The sequence below is a fragment of the Puma concolor genome, chromosome A2, assembly GCF_028749965.1.
Source record: "Puma concolor isolate L17-30 chromosome A2, mPumCon1.1.hap2, whole genome shotgun sequence".
Taxonomy (NCBI): domain Eukaryota; kingdom Metazoa; phylum Chordata; class Mammalia; order Carnivora; family Felidae; genus Puma; species Puma concolor.
In genome coordinates this window covers 122,151,740-122,168,781 of record NC_141668.1, presented here as the reverse complement: position 1 = coordinate 122,168,781, position 17,042 = coordinate 122,151,740, and the positions used below count along the sequence as shown (strand labels likewise).

General features: G+C 36.3%; 1 protein-coding gene across 7 annotated transcripts in view; it reads left to right on the top strand.

The window, feature by feature from the left end:
• Window positions 1–17,042, top strand: part of GRM7 (glutamate metabotropic receptor 7) — a 900,471-nt gene that overhangs the window by 290,280 nt on the left and 593,149 nt on the right. For all 7 annotated transcript variants that reach the window (XR_015248268.1, XM_086697538.1, XM_086697536.1 and 4 more), the window contains exon 2: window positions 3,107–3,323. Coding sequence is in view for 6 of the 7 variants with exons in the window: in XM_086697538.1 (XP_086553664.1) it covers window positions 3,107–3,323 (217 nt within the window). In the remaining variant the exon portion in view is untranslated. The remainder of the gene's footprint in view (window positions 1–3,106; window positions 3,324–17,042) is intronic.

Genomic DNA, 17,042 nt, shown 5'->3' with positions numbered 1-17,042 from the left:
TTTCATAGGTTACATAAATTCTTGCAGTCCTTCATCTCTTACTTTGAGGAGGCATGTCCTTATGCAGCTATATTTTTATCACAGAAATGAAACCCATTTGTTCTTTCATTCCTTATTCTAGCATATGCATAATGTAGAAATAAGTACACTGTATATAAAATGTTTGCATGATCCTAAAGGACTATATGAGTCTTAACTTGGGAGCATCTTATTTATTATGAAGAACTAGACCACATATAGTGACCACTTTCAATGGGTGCAGGTAGTGAGGGAAGCAATCTGTTTCACCAGGATTTTCATTACTGAATTTGGGCACAGGTTAGAAAATGCACTAGCATTGGGAGTGCTCCATAATTCTGGTATTTTACAGCAGCTACATAAATGCAAATTCAAGTAGAGGACTGGATGTATCTTCATTAGCGCTGTTTCAAAGGTAGAAAGGGATTTTGGCAGGAAAGACATCTGTGCAACAGCACGAAGCTTTTACATTTTCACAAGTTGAAACTGATGGAAATGAATTGACATGCTTGGCTTCTTTCCTTTTTATTTCTTATATGAAAAAGTCTCTCTCTCCCAACCCCCACCTCTCTCCCTCTCTCTTTGTCCATTCCTTAATCTATTTCCTTTTTTTCTGCCTAGAGTTCTTATTCAGTTGATGTTTTCCTACCTACAATTTGTAAGCTTGGGACTATAAATGAAACATAGGGAGCTCATTCTACTGAGATATTTGTATAAGCTTCAACAAGACGTTTACATAAAATGTTTGAATAACAGTCTAAGAATGATCACTAAAAAACTTTCAGTGGCTCTGTAGTCAGTTCTGTGGACAGAAATTGTCCTGAACTCTAGTAATCTACTTCCCTTCTTTGTCTTATTCTTCTTATTAAAATGTTTTACCAGCGATTCAGCAAAGTATGGTAGTTAAGAGTTCACAAGTTCACACAGAGGCACTCCCAGGTGTGGGTGCTGCTCTGTCTTACGACTTTGTGACTTAACACAAGGTCATATTATTCTACTTCCAAGTTTCAATTTCCTCTTATGTAAAATGAGGTAATAATAGTATAGAATATTTACTGATGGTTTGATACGTTCATGCATATAAACTTATAGAACATAGCTGGCAGTAAGAAAGAGTTAGGTAAATAGCAGAGATCATTTCTAAAGTGATAATGATAGGAATGTGTAAAACTATGTCCTTCCCTTAGGACAATGAGGGGAATGTGATAATGTGTCACAGAGAACTTGGGAAGTCAAATGAGGGGAATGTGTTAACTTAGGAAACACGCCATTCTCTGTTTGAATTATCATTGCCCCCATGTATTAATCAACCAGTCTGTCCCAGTCATCATGCTAAGCAATGTATAATCATTATTCTTATCCCTCAAAACAAACTTTTATTAATGATAGCTCATTAAGAAGTAAACTAACTTCACCAAGGTAAACACTCATGAAAAGAAACATCAGGCTTTGATTCTAGATCTTGTCAATACTAAAGCCCATTTTATTTCCACTGTACCTCACTACCCCTGTCTCAGGATGTTGCTCCTCATCTGGAGACTGAGGCTTTCTCACACTGATTTGAGGCTTTGGATCAGTGACAGTGCCCCCAATGGTCATGAAGAAAAAGTACATCAAGGGTGGACTGCATGGTGGGTCATCTACTGCCAAGGCCATATGACTTAACAGTAATGCAGACCTAGGAAAATTGGTAGAGGAATGAGCTTTCAGAGGTGGTAACCAGCTTTAAACAACACTGTTTGGTTTAGGAATAGATTAATATTGAGTATAATTTTTTGAGGGCTCAAACAATCACCTTGAGTGTAGCTTTGGCATCTTTGGAGCAGAGTTGACTATTGGGCTTGGCTTGAAGAAAGATCAAAACTGGCCTTTAGATACTTGAGAAATGCTTATGATAAAGCAAGGGTGAGTCCTTGGAGAGAATGCAGGCAGAATTTTGTGAAGTTGCTCATTTTTATAGGTGGACTAATGCATGCTAGTGTTAGCCTATTGCATGCTAGTGTTAGAAGAATGAGGGGACAGAGCTTGTAATGGTCATTAGTGAGAGGTCCTGAGGTTAGGACAGGGTCCTAACTGATTGTTATTTCAGGGCTTCCCCTTGGGTATTTGGAATCCCAAGCAAACATTTTTTTACAGGGCCTCTTTATTTATACGTAATTTGACTGAACTAAAATCAGAGTGTCAGGCCTACTTAGGTAGCCTTATCTCATGTAATCCTAAGAAAAAATACTATACCAGGTATGGGGAGCAATCTGCATGTTAGGCTACCCTCCTGGAACTCGGTCCCTGCTATGGGGCCCTAGGATGATCCTTATAAGTTCTGGAGCTCCTTGGGGCATCTGGTTAATCCTGTGTAAGGTAGAGGGCCAGAGGATTCTTTAAGTGGGAAAAATGGGAATCAGACCCCCATGCAGGCTCCATGCAGGCAGGAATGCCAACCCTCTACCATCACCCAAAGAGGAGCTTAGAGAACTTTAAAGAAGGCCCTCCAAAGTGCAGGGACCACTGATGTAAAGGCCTTGTGGCAGAGAGCCTCCAGCCTGGTTCTAAGGGTGTTATTTAGCTACTTTATAACATTTTTTGAAGAGTCCATGAAATAATGCATGCAGCTTGCTTAGACATTTCCTCACAGGTGATTGGTACTCAACGTTAGACATCTGATGACATCTACCAATATTCATGGGCTTTGTCAACTACACCGATCCTATGCAAACTCCAGTTAGGTGATTGTGTTTCTGTTGTGGTGGTGATGATGGTTTCTAATAGTTTATAAGAAGCAAAGCATGATTCTGAATGTTTGTGAGAATGTTTACAAAGTTGTTTTCCTAACTACCATGACTCCTGTGATTTCCATGCCATCCTCATTCCCTCTTCTACAGAGGAGGAAACAAAAGGCCAAAGCACAAAAGTACCGCCTTTTGTGCTGTCAGAAGGTGATTGGTTGCATTTAGGTGGTTTACAGTTACCGGGTGCAACGTCTTTGGACGTTGAGCAAGCCCTGTATTGTGAGTCAGTGGTCATAAGTATAAATAAATCTCTCACATCTGGGTGGTGTGCTCTCTCATGTGGTGCTTTCTTTTCTTTCCAGATCCCCCAGATCAGTTACGCATCAACGGCACCTGAGTTAAGTGATGACAGGCGCTACGACTTCTTCTCTCGTGTGGTCCCACCTGACTCCTTCCAAGCTCAGGCTATGGTGGACATTGTAAAGGCCCTAGGATGGAATTATGTGTCTACCCTTGCATCTGAAGGAAGTTACGGAGAGAAAGGTGTGGAATCCTTCACGCAGATTTCCAAAGAGGCAGGTAGGAAGAGATTGCAATGGTCAAGATGACCCTCTTCACATACCTGTGGCTTGTAGTGTTCTTCTCAATCTTTACTAAACACACACTGTACATAATCACCATAGCCCTACTCTCACATTCCCTACTGCCTGTTAAGTGAATTTGTAAAGACTTCATTTATAACACTTTGCCATTTTTGAAGAGAATATTTTCAAAAGTGTGAAACTGAAGTACTTGAAAGTATTAGTAGCAGAAGTGGAGAAAAGATGCTGTGCACTAAATTTGGTATCTTATTTCTGTGTAATGAATAACAGTGTGGATTGCAGCCTGCATACAGAAGACTAAGACAGTATTGCTAAATGTGCCTCTCCACACATACCCTTCCTCTCTGCCCCTCTCCAAAATGCATAGAATTATTTAGAATTATGAGACCCTGGTCATGGTGGCCCTTTGCTTTGAAGAGAAATGACAGTGATAGCTCTGAATTACTTGTCCAAAATAAAGTTAAATAAATTATCTAGGCTATAGCCTGTGTTTAGACAAATAATCTTTGGAACTTTAGATTATTTTGAGAAAAATGGTTCAATTAAGTAGTGCTTGTAGTAGATTCTTTTATGTTTATTTATCTCAAAATGGAAGTAAAGGGTTCAGCTGTTTGGCCAGCTGGTTTTCATTGGGCAGATTTTGAAAAATGAGATAAAATTCTTTCATGTAGAAATTCTGGCAATAAATATTTAGACTTCCCCTAATGGAAATATTGGATGTAGTAAACATATATTTAAAAAAACACATGCGTTGATGTTCCTGTAAGTTCTTAATGCTAATGTTAGGTCCTCCATTTGGTTGTGAGTATTTCATCTAATCTAAATTGTTATTGACTGGAGTAGTTAACTAATCATAAAAGCAAACAAACAAACAAGGTGATAGAAACAGAGGTCCTTTTCATAAGGAAAGATGTCATAAATCCTGAAGACATGGTTTTGAATATTTGACTCAGACTACAGATATACCCAGAAATGTAAAGCATTGGCATGTATCTGCACATGGCTACTGAAAGGAGGCCAGAGCTTGTGTAAATCCCATGATTTTAAGTCAGTACATTATCATTAGCTCTAATTTGAATAATTCACTGGAAGCATTACTTTTCCTTCTGACTGAAATATTCTTAGTCTTAGTACCTTTGACTAGATAACTTTTGATCGTTCATAGGTCTCATCCTAAATGCCATTTCTAGGTTAATATAAACATTCCCCAAATTGCCTTGGTTCTATTTGCTTGACCTTGTATTTCTAGTGTCTTTTCCCACAGCACTTGTTACATGGTAGTATAATTTGTTGGTGGTGATGTTTTCTATCTTGCCCCCTAGACTCTACTAGGGGATCATGTCCGTCTCATTCACTACTGCTGTCCCAGCTGCTGTGTTTCCAAGGGAAACGTACTTAATATAATTCATTTAGAAATTTTCTGATTAGGAAAGAAATCCTGTGTTCTTGTATCATGCATGCCATGATTTGTAGGAGTCATTAATAATTGACTTCGTGCATTTCCAAAGAAATACCTAATCAGTTTTGATAATTGTATTTTTATTTCTTTCTTTGTTTCTTTGACTTCTGCTTTGACCCAAATGCTAGAAGCCAATTTAGAGCAATAACTAAAATATGAGTGTAAAAGCCAATAGACAAGACAAGTTAAAGAGAAAATATGGGTAAAATAGTAAGATGAAACTCAGAGATAAAGTTCAGATACCGTCTTATTCTACGTTATTGCTGCAAGTGGGTCTCAAATTTAATGCTGATCTTTTGTGCTGGACAAAGCAAAGAGCACTACTCATTTTGTTACAAAATTTACAGTGTTCATAAGGTCAAAATCATGTTGATTGTCCGGTAAGGGACAGGAACAAGACAAATTTTTGCTCTGGATCTTTTATAAAGAGCTATATTTTCTAGACAGGTCAGTGGTGAATTTCATATGGTTGTTTATTCCTAGTGTCACTTGGTGAAAACTTAAGATATAATATCAGAGTCTGCTGTATAATGACACTGCAAAAAGGAAAAGCCTTTATGATAATATGGTATCAACTCCCAGCTCATAACTTTAGCTAAACATACATTGAAATAACCCAGCTCAGAAATAAAGATTGTATCCTCAGCAGCCATTTCAGATGAGATCCTTCAATCGGAGAGCCTTTGAATTGGGGATGAGAGTAACTAAAAAGCCAGCTGCAGAATTGCAAGAAAACACTGAGGGTTTAGGTAATGTCTTGCAGATTAGTTTTCTTCCTATAAGTATTATAATATTCATTATGTACTTACAGTAAACTTAATCAAAACCGTTGATTTGTGCAATTAATTTAAGTGAATTCACTCATGTGCTTAACAGACACCCCTGCCCCACCCCTAAAGAAAAAAAAAACAGAGAAGGGGGAAGAATTGCAATTTAAGTGGCATGTAGTACCTTTACTCACCAATGTATACATTGCTTAGAGAAAACTTGAGTGGGGAAACATGATTCCATTGCTTCTTCAGCTGTGTTCACTTATGTGGCCTCGTAATATGAGCATCTTGCTACCCCAAATGTGACTTCAGTAGATAGAGATACATATTCATATGCCACTATCTCTACAGTAATCCAACTGCCTCCTCTGATATTCAAAGAAACACCAATATATTCTAATTCAGAACCATAAAAAGGAGCAGAAAAATTTCCTTTATTGGAACTTCTTGAAAGTATACATGCTTAGGGAATTTTAAGGGTAATTTTAATATTTTTAAGTTTATTTAGTTTGAGAGAGAGAGAGCGCACGCACAAGTGAGCAGGGGAGGGGCAAAGAGAGAGGGAGGGAGAGAATCTCAGTCTCACGAATCATGAGATTGTGATTTGAGCCAAAATCAAGAGTCGGAAGCTTAACTTATTGAGCCACCCAGGCACCCCAAGGGTAATTTTAAATGTCTACTTTTTCTCTTGTCTGATGACTGTGGAACCTGGTCCTCAAAGATACAGGTCCACGTGCATGTGTAGGAGGGGTGGCATGGCACAGAGATAAGCAAGCACTGTGGTGTCAGGAACATGTAGGTTTGAGTTAACAGATGCTATTACTTTCATGCTGTAAAACTTTTGATATATGATTTAACTTTTCAGGTCTCTGATTCCTCATGTAGAGAATGCAGTTAGTACCTGATTCATCAGGTTAGTAAAGTAAATAACATCATATATAGGGAATCACGTAACACCCAACAGCACCAGATTATTATTAATGCATCACACCAGTTCTCTATAAATTAGTAGAGTTATTTGAGTTATAAAAATTTGAAAATAATGCAAGTGATAGATGACTTTTGCCTTTAGTTATAGCTATAAGGTTATATATATATGTTATATATATAATTATATAATATGATATAAGTTACATATATATATATAATAGTGAGTTGCTATTTTTGATAATATGCTTTCATTATATAAGAAGCACAAGAAGAAGGGGCGCCTGCGTGGCAGAGTCACTTAAGTGTCCAACTCTTGGTTTTGGCTCGGGTCACAATCTTTTGATTTCGTGACTTTGAGCACTGCATTGGACTCCAAGCTGACAGCCTAGAGTCTGCTTGGGATTCTCTCTCTCCCTCTCTCTCCCTCTCTCCCTCTCCCTCTCTCTCTGCTCCTCCTCCACTCATGCTGTCTCTGTCTCTCTCAAAATAAATAAATAAACTTTAAAAAATGCTTGAGAATCATTAAGAAAAAGAAGTTAACTGTTCAAATTGTCCTATGTATGTAATATGTGTGTGTGTGTGTGTGTGTGTGTGTGTGTGTGTGTGTGACAGAGAGAGAGAGAGGGATGAGAGTGAGGGATGTTTCTATGTACCGCTAGCAGGCTTGAAGGGGTTACTCCCATTCATAACCATTTGACCTTGAAGATTATGCTTCTTCTCTTTTATAAATGTCTTTAAGAGTTTCACCCTTTCAGAATACTTTAGTTCCAAAATTTACTTTAGATTTAAGTCCTGAAGCAGAGGCTACTTGTAGAACTACCACCTGAGGTGTACCTACCATGCCCATAGTCAAGAACATGGGTGAGCTCTCCTTTGCCATACTCTGGTAGCACAAGTGAAGACAATGATGTTTGAAGAAAGAAGCCATCCTTCAACAGGAGGCCAAGTAATTTGTTTGGAACATGGAAACCTAGGCATATATCTTCTCTATGCTGTCAAGGAAAATCTCAGTAATTCTCCTCTCATGTAGTTGTGGGAAATTGAAACATGCATGGATGCGGCTCCTTGTTCAACTTTCAGAGAGGACCGTAACATGATTTTCTCAGATGATGAAATTTTTGTAGAATAGTTATACTTGCACAAATTGCCCTGTGTGTTTGAATGAATGCACATGTAACAGCAATGAAAGCAATTTATTGCTTAATATCACAAGGAATGAGACAGTTCACTCTCAATCCACTTTAAAGTTCAGGTTGATGTAATAACCTAAATAGCCTAAAGTAGAGATACAGATGCCTCTAAGTGACGGTAAAAGTAAATACTTATGAGAGTATTTACACCATTAGTATATTCCAGATTTTTGAAGCAAATTCAGTTCAAGGATTATGAGAGTAAGGACACCACATGTGATTCTTAGACTTTGTGAGACAATTTTCAGGAGAATCCCGAATGACCATTCCTTCACAGTATGACACAAATAGTAATGATTTGCTACTGCCATGGTATCATGATATATGTCAACTTTTCAAAACCTGAAATAACAGTTGAACTATCCTTTGGGTATTTCATGCCAATCACTTAATTAAACAGATATTTCAATTTGTCTTATAAAGTAATTACCATTCTTATTCAGATAAACTGTAGAATTTATTTTTATTTAATACTTTATTTTAGCCTAGAATATTTTTCCTAGAATAATTTTCTAGAATAATTAGGTGAGACTTAATTGACAATTAATAACTTTTATACAGCCCTTAGTCTTTTAAGATCTCAGAACTAGTTGCTTATTACAGGATTCTGTGCTCTCTGTCTTCTGAAATGCAACATTCTCCTTCGTTGTGTATGAATTGTCAGTCTTCCCCATCCTCCCATAACCTCTATGAGGTCAATGATTTTTGCCTTACACCCCTATCATCTACTGCAGTATTTGACATATAAAAGGCATTTAGTAAACATTTAAGGGAAGGAGAGAAGGAAGGAGGAATTGCATTTCTTCCTTTGCCCTTTAGAAAAACAAAGCCTGTAGAAGAAGCACTTATGACATAAAAGAATTTCATGATATATAATTTTGTGTCTTGTGGGTCACACTACATTCTTCTCTCTTATGATCCCCCCACAAAACTTAAAGCAGTATGATGCAACAGTCTGTAATTCCCAATGCCTCCATCTAAGGTGAATTTCAGGATAAACTTTCCTTTCCTTTCCTTCTTCCTTCTTCATTCTTTCTTCTTCCTTCTTCCTTCTTCCTTCTTCCTTCTTCCTTCTTTCTTCTGTATGCCTGTCTCTGTCTATGCCATGGTGACTATAGAAAACTTAAAGGGATTTTTATATGTAGTTACAGTATTTCCTGAATGAAGTGTTCAGTGGTCCTAGTTTAAATACAGGCATTAAACATTCAAAGTCTAAATTTCAAAATACAAAATCACAAGGACTCTCATGGTATCATTTATCTTCAGTTGTCCTTAAAACTGAACTGTAAATTCCTGAAGAAGAGACTTTATATTTTTTTATTTTATTTTTTGGATTTTCTGTGGTTAGCACAACATTTAAAAAAATTTTTTAACGTTTATTTTTGAGACAGAGAGAGACAGAGCATGAACGGGGGAGGGGCGGAGAGAGAGGGAGACACAGAATCGGAAGCAGGCTCCAGGCTCTGAGCCATCAGCCCAGAGCCGACGCAGGGCTCGATCCCACAGACCGTGAGATCGTGACCTGAGCTGAAGTCGGACGCTTAACCGACTGAGCCACCCAGGCGCCCCACAATATTTTAAATTTTAACTCATACTCCATTTATTAGCACATCTTAGAGGTGACCCCTTAGCCACATCATCATTACCATTTAGTTCTGGGCCACATTTGATTCACCTTCATTCATAGCCACAGCTATCCATGCCTCCAGATTAGCCCCTCCAATAGTATTCATTCAGCTATAATGATAATTTTTCTAAAATACTAAGAAAGCCATTTCATTATTGTCTGTTGCCTCTCTTTCCCCAGAGGGTTAAGTAAAAGATCTAGCATGGCATATAGCTTCTTTCTAATCTAGTGTCTGCTTTAATCACCAGTCTCATTCCCATACTATCCTTGCCTACTTGTATTCCCATACAAGCCTCCATATGTACTCTCTCTACCTGCCACACGATCAACCTTCTGTGACTATCAGGAGGCTCTGTTCCATTGCAAATGCTATGCTTCTGCTTGGGCTGCCAGATAACTCCAATTTGTTTTTTTTTTTTTAACTTAACACCTTGGGAAAAGCTATCCCTGACTTAATCTTCCTTCATGATCCTATTTTTGATTGCTGTGTATACATTTGTCTATTTTAACAGCACTCCATTTTAAGTCTACCTCCCTGAATAAATTCATAGAGAATGCCCATCTGCACAAGTCTTGAGGAGAAAACAAGCCTGCATACTGCTATAGAGATAAAAGGGTCAGGTATTCATCTTCCCAGCCTCTCCTGAAGGCAAGGCACAGCCATGTAACCCAGTCTTGGCTAATCAGATATGCCCACCATAGATGAATCAAGAGTTGGGGCACAAAGAAGCAGGAGCAATGGAAAAACCCATGTTTTTTGCAACAACAGCAGTGTTACCCATGTTTCTGGGAGGGGAGGGGGTGTCCAGCATGAATGGGCAGCAGTAGTATAATCTCCAACTCCTCATTCCATGAGTAGTGGCAACAGTGCCCCAGCTAACTTAGTTCTGTGACACCTTTTTTGGCTTTTTCCTAACAGCTCAGTCATCCTTTGTTTAGGCTCATTTTCTGTCTTTGACTCCCTGGCCTCCCACTGATTCTGTGGGTTGTCTAGCATAATTTCAGTAATAATAATTAAAATTTATAATTTATTTTCTACTTGATCTAGACAGGCTTTACCTCAGTTGTTTGGCTTTTACCTTCATTAATATAATTGAGAGTGAGTAGAACTCTCTTCTGTGAGTTCTGTAACAGCTTTGGTATAACTCTGTCATGGAATTGGTTGTGTGTTACTGTAATCTGTCTAATTATCCTCTCCCATTATAAGTGTATTGAGGATAGGCATTATGTTGTATTTGTCTTTCAACACTCTATGCTCAGATAATGTCCAATATATATTACGTTCAATAAATCCACATTGAATTTAAAAATTATTAATAATGGAAGAGATGATGATTTCATGGCTGTAGTTGGTACCGTGAAACTGTTAGAAGTTTTTCCAATTTTGGCTTTCTAAACTTGTTATTAACCTGTTATAATAAACTGACTTTATAGAAGGAAAGATCTGACATAAAAAATCTGCTGATTCACCTTACATTCATCCAGTGCATGTCTGAGTATTTTCTTTCTGTCAGATACTGTGTCGGATAATAGTTATAAATAATTATAGTAGTAAAAAGCACAAAACAAAAATAATAATCCTTGCTTTCTAAGGTTAGAAATACGTAAGTAGAGCCATGAAAAGAGCCTTGTTGGGGCATGCTGAAAGGGAGGACTCTGGAAGAAGGTAGATGCTTCGCTAAGCCTCAGAGTACTTAGGAGTTAGCAGATAAGGTTTACCTAACTGGGGTAATGAATGACATTTTAGGAAAAGAGAGTCATATTAAAAACCCAAAAGAAAATTATCTAATGGTATTTTAAATTTTAAATGGTATAAGAAAAATAGCATTGCTTTGAAAAAAAATATGAGTCTTGAATTACTGTGATGTAAAATGTTCTCCCACACAACATGGAAACTATTGCAGAAAATGCTGTGGCTTTTGAGCCAAGAACTTCTGGTTCTGGTCCCAAGTCCTGTAGTAACTGACCAGGAGTCAGCATACTGCTCTTTGAGTTGTAAAGTCGGTGCATATTTGTTGAGAAAACTACTCTTTCCTTGTTCAGGCAGTTCTCAGATGCATATCAAGCTGATTGCAAAGGATGGGTTTCTGCCAGGCAATAATAGACTGTCATTGTTGATGTGGGACTGGAAATAGATGATGACAGAGTAGTTTTGCTGCATGAAGGAATAGACACTGGAAAAGACATCTCAGTAATTCCTTCTCACCTCTTCTACATACTTTCATTGTACCTGAGCATCATGGAGGTATATGAAAGGATCTGAAGATAGAGTGAACTCCTCCTTTTCTCACCTACTTGATATGATTACCATATGTTGCATATGCTTAGGAGAGAAAAGACATGGGATTGTGGTACTGAGATTAAAGATGAAGTGAAAAGGAACTTAGATCAACTTTTGTTGAGGACTGTATTAGGCAATAGAATCTCTTGGTCAGTGGGGTAGAGGAGAGGAAGATTGTTGTTCTGGGGTAGTTTATTTTGGAAAGTAACCATGATTTTGCATAATATTATACCCACTGAACTTTAAAAACAGAATGCTTGATTTATTCTCCCTACTTAGTAACGCCGCATTCAGCCTTCAAGTGAAGCTTTCTTTTCTCAGTCTTTACAAAAGTGTTCATTGGAAAAGACTCTCAATTTGATTCTCATAGGTTTTGAAGGATATCAAGAAGAGAGAGAGATTTCAGTAGAAAAAAATAGAAGAATATCAGTTAGCTTATAAAACTAGAAGGAAATATACAGAGTTCAAATGCTTTTTTGGCGTGCATGTGTTTTGGTTGTGGGAAAGTAGGAACCTTGATTTTGAGTCCCATTAAGACCATACACAGTGGGGAAGAGACATTTCCCAATGGAATGTCAGTGACCTATCCAAAATTTGGGGAAGGTCACGGTCTAAAATATATTATCTTCTTGGTTGCCTTTTCCAGAGGCTTCCCGGGGTTTCATTCCACTGGGATAGGTAAGTAAGGGGAAAGAGAGGTTTAAACAGAATCCACGCAGAAAAATGCATTCATCAAAATGGTGGCAAGGATGTGGGCGCTGGAAACAGTCAAATGGATAGTCTGAAAAACAAATACTCTAGTCCAAGAAACCTTAGATTAATAATAGGTTGCTTCAAAATATCTATTTACTGGACTTCAGCTCCTTCCTAAATAATTTTGTATTTTGAACAACTTGATGTGTGTAAATATAGCCTCTTTGAGACCTGCACAGTGGGATCTGTTTTCCTTTTATTTGACAAATGGATCCCTGCTGTTAAATCTTTCAAGAGATTATAGGTAATTCTACAAAGCTTTCCATCAGTTGCATTAGCACTCTCAGGCAAACTGAAGGATCAGTAGCTATCCTAAACACAAACTACATTAAGATTTTGAAATGCTTTGACCTTGGGTAGCTCCAAATGTGCCTATTCCTGATTTTTTCACATTTCTTGTTACTCTTTTGGCTGGATATCTTAAATAACAAAAACTTTAAACATATTGCTAATGATCATTAGATGGCATTATTTGATTACATTAATATTTTAGAGTTGGCATTAACTGTCAAGTAAACTCCTTTTTAGATAGATATCAGTGGGATGCCATCACTCTTTTTAGGTCATACTGTGATGGTGACCCTTTGAGAAACTAGTATATAGTTACAACATAGATTTTTACACAGAAGGGAAAATATTAAAAGAAAAGTTATCGTGATAATGATATAGGTCTTAAGAGAATAATTAGAGCTACATATTAGAAGTGCCTAAATAAATGAATACTTAACTAAAAATGTCCACTTGCAAGAACGGTTTCTTTTTCTTAGAGTATTAGTGATCCTTTGCATTTAAATTTTTAAAAATTAAAAAAAATCAATAATACACGCACAAACTTGGTGTATTTCTTATCAAAGAAGGTTAATTTCCTGGGAAAGATAAAGTTGTCAGAATTTTAACGACAGAAATTTTGATAAGTGATGACTAATTATATAGAAGTGTGTTGTTTTTGAACTCATAATGCTAGAGGGTACAAAATTCTTTGGCATAAACATTGTTAATACTTACTTTTATATCAGGATCATGAGTGTTATTTTCTAAAATCCTGTTATATGGTAATGCACTTGGTACACATTTCACTCTCCACACTTTTGAGTAAGTAATGTTAATTTTGCTATCAGTCTCTTCTTATGGGTGTTTTGTTCAACAGTTACCAGGGAGGAACTAAGATAGGACGTAGAAACTGGAATGGCTTACATTAGACTCACAGATTGCATTCTTCTTGAGGGTTTGCATTATTTATTTATTGGGCTCTCACTATATTTTTCCCAGCTTTATTTAGATATAATTGGCATACAGCATTGTGAAAGTTTAAGGTATACAATGTGATGATTTTTAAACACCTATATATTGCAAAATAATGACTACTGTAGGGCTAGTTAACATCTGTTGCCTCACATGATGACCATTTTGTTTTGTGGTAAGGATATTTAAGATTTGCTCTCTTAGCAACCTTCAGGTATGTAATACAGTGTTGTTAATTATAATCACCATGCTGTACCTTAGATCCCTAGCATTTATTCATCTTCTAAATGAAAGTGTACCATTTGACTGACATCTCCTAGCCACCTACGCCTCCCAACCTCTGGCAACCACCATTCTACTCTGTTTCTATGAGTTCGGCTTTTTACATTCCACCTATAAGTGGTATCATACAGTATTATTTGTCTTTCTTTGTCTGACTTACTTCACTTTAGCATAATGTCTCCAAGGTCCATCCATGTTATTGCAAATGGCAGGATTTCCTGTGTGTGTGTGTGTGTGTGTGTGTGTATATATATATATATATATATATATATATATATATATATATAAAATGTATAATTTATATATATTATATATAGTAAAAACTTGTGGTCCTATTTAGATACCTTTGTTTCTTTTTATTGCCTGATTGTTCTGTCTAGGATATATAGTACTATGTTGAATAGGAGTGGTGAGAGTGGATACCCTTTTTTTGTTCCTGATCTTAGAGAAAAAGTTTTCAACCTATCACCATTGAATATGATTTTAGTTGTCAGCTTGCCATATTATTATGTTGAGGCATCATCTCTCTATAACCAATTTTTTAAAATTTTATTTGATATACCCAATTGTTGAGAGTTTTATCATGAAAGGATGTAGTATCAGATGCTTTATCTGCATCTGTTGAGATTAACCGTATGTATGTTTTTTTCCCCTTTTATTCTATTAAGGTAATGTATCACCTTTATTGATTTTACATGTTGAACCATTCTTGTACCCCCAGGAAAAATCCTGCCTGATTATTGGTATATGATCATTTTAGTGTGTTTTGATTTCAGCTTGCTAATGTTATTTATTTATTTAGTTAGTTAGTTAGTCATTAATGTATACTTGACAAAAAATGTTACATTACTTTCAGGCATACAACATATGTAGATTTGTTGAGAATTTTTTTCTATATCCATCAAGGATACAGGCCTGCACTTGTGTTGTAGTATTGTCTTCTTGCTTAGGTATCAGAATAATGCTGTCCTCATGAATTGAATTTGAGAATTTTCCATCATCTTTAATGTTTTAGAAGAATTTGCATTAGGTTTTCATTAAATTATTGGTAGAAGTAACCAGGAAAACCATTTGGTACTAGGCTTTTCTTTTTTGGGGAGATTTTGATTACTTATTCAGTCTTCTTACTAATTATTGGCTTGTCAGAGTGTCTCTGTGATTTGCCCTTGCTACGTTGTATGTTTCTAGACATTTATCCACTCCTGTGTCATCCAGTTTGTTGGTACATTATTATCCGCAGTAGTCTTTAAAGAACTTTATTTCATCTGTAGTATCATTTGTAATGTCTCCTCTTTCATTTATGATTTTATTTGATTTTTCTCCTTAGTTGTTTAGCTAAATTTGTTTTCTTAGTTGTCTGGCTAAAATTTGTCAATTTTGTTTGTTATTCTTTCCAAAAAAATAGCTCTTACTTTTGTCATTATTTTCTGCTATTTCATTTATTTCTGCTCAAATTTTTGCTCAAATTTTTGTTATTTCCTTTATGCCTGACTTGGGGCTTAATTGTTTGTTTTTTTGCTTGTTTTATTTTTTTCTACTTAATGTAGAAATGTATTGCTATAGATTTCCCTCTTACAGCTACTTTTTCTATATCCCATAAGTTTTGATATGTTGTGTTTCCATTTTCATTTGTTTCAAAGTATTTTTTGATTTCTTTTTTGATCTTTTTGGTGCTCTGGAGTGTGTTGTTTAATTTTCACATGTTGTGAAATTTCCAGTTTTCTTCCTGTTATTGATTTCTAGTTTTATATCATCATGGTTGTAAATGACACCTGGTATGATTTTGATCTTCCTCAATTTTCTAAGACCTGTTTTGTGACCTATCATATGATCTATCCTACAGAATGTTTTCTGAGAACTGGACAAAAATCTGTATTCTGCTGCTGTTGGCAGAAATGTCCTATATATGTCTGTTAGGTTCATTTGGGCTAAAGTAGAAGTTCAGTGTTTCCATATTGATTTTCTGCCTGGATGACCTATCCATTGGTAAAAGTGGGCTACTGAAGCCCCCCATTATTATTGTACTGTTGTTTATTTCTGTCTTCAAATCTGTTAGTATTTGCTTAATATATTTAGGTGCTCAGATACTGGATGCATATATATTTATTATTATTATTATAGTCTCTTGATGAATTGACTATCATTATCTGATGACCATTTTTAAAATTTTCTTTCTTTCTTTCTTTCTTTCTTTCTTTCTTTCTTTCTTTCTTTCTCTTTCTTTCTTTCTCTCTTTGTTTCTCTCTCTCTCTCTCTTTCTCTTTCTTTCCTTCCTTCTTTCTTTCTTTCTTTCTTTCTTTCTTTCTTTCTTTCTTTCTTTCTTTCTTTTGAACGTGACCAGAGGAGGGAAAGAAAGGGAGGGTGAGAGAATCTTAAGCTCATCTCTGTGCCACCAGTGTAGAGCCCAATGTGGGGCTTGAACTCATGAACTGTGAGATCATGACTTGAGCCAAAACCCAGAGTCAGATACTTAAGTAAGCCACCCAGGTGCCCTTCTGATGGCCTTCCTTTGTCTCTTATTGAGGTTTGTTTTTTTTTTTCTTTTGTGTTTTTGTTTGTTGTTTTTTCCCCATACTCAGTTAATCCTCTCATATGGGAATGAAAAGGCCACTTCTAAAGTTAAAGTACTTATCAGAATACAATGATTTAATGTTCTTACCTCTTTTAAGGTCTTCTATATGTCCCCATTCCAACTTTCAGGATCTCATTTTTCCAAATAAATGTTCTCACTTTAATAGTAGATAGCCTTTGAGACATGGTATTATGGTTTTTGGCTTAAAGTATATTTTGTGTGATGTAAGTATTGTAACTCTTGTTTTCCTTTCTTTTATGCTTGCATGGAATATCTTTTTCTGTCCCTTCACCTTGAGCCTTTGTAATTCCTTAAAGCTGAAGTGTCTGTTGTAGGCAGCATATATTGGGTCTTGTTTTTTGTTTGTTTGTTTGTTTTGTTTGCTTATTTTTCTTCATTTGTTTTTTTGAATCCATTCAGCCACTCTGCCTTTTGACTTAATAATTTCATCTATTTACATTAAGAGTAATTATTGATAGGTAAGGACTACTAATGACATTTTATTAATTGTTTTCTGGCTATTTTGTAGTTTCTCTTGTCCCTTTCTCCCTGTCTTGCTGATTATGAATTGGTGATTTTTCTTAGTGGTA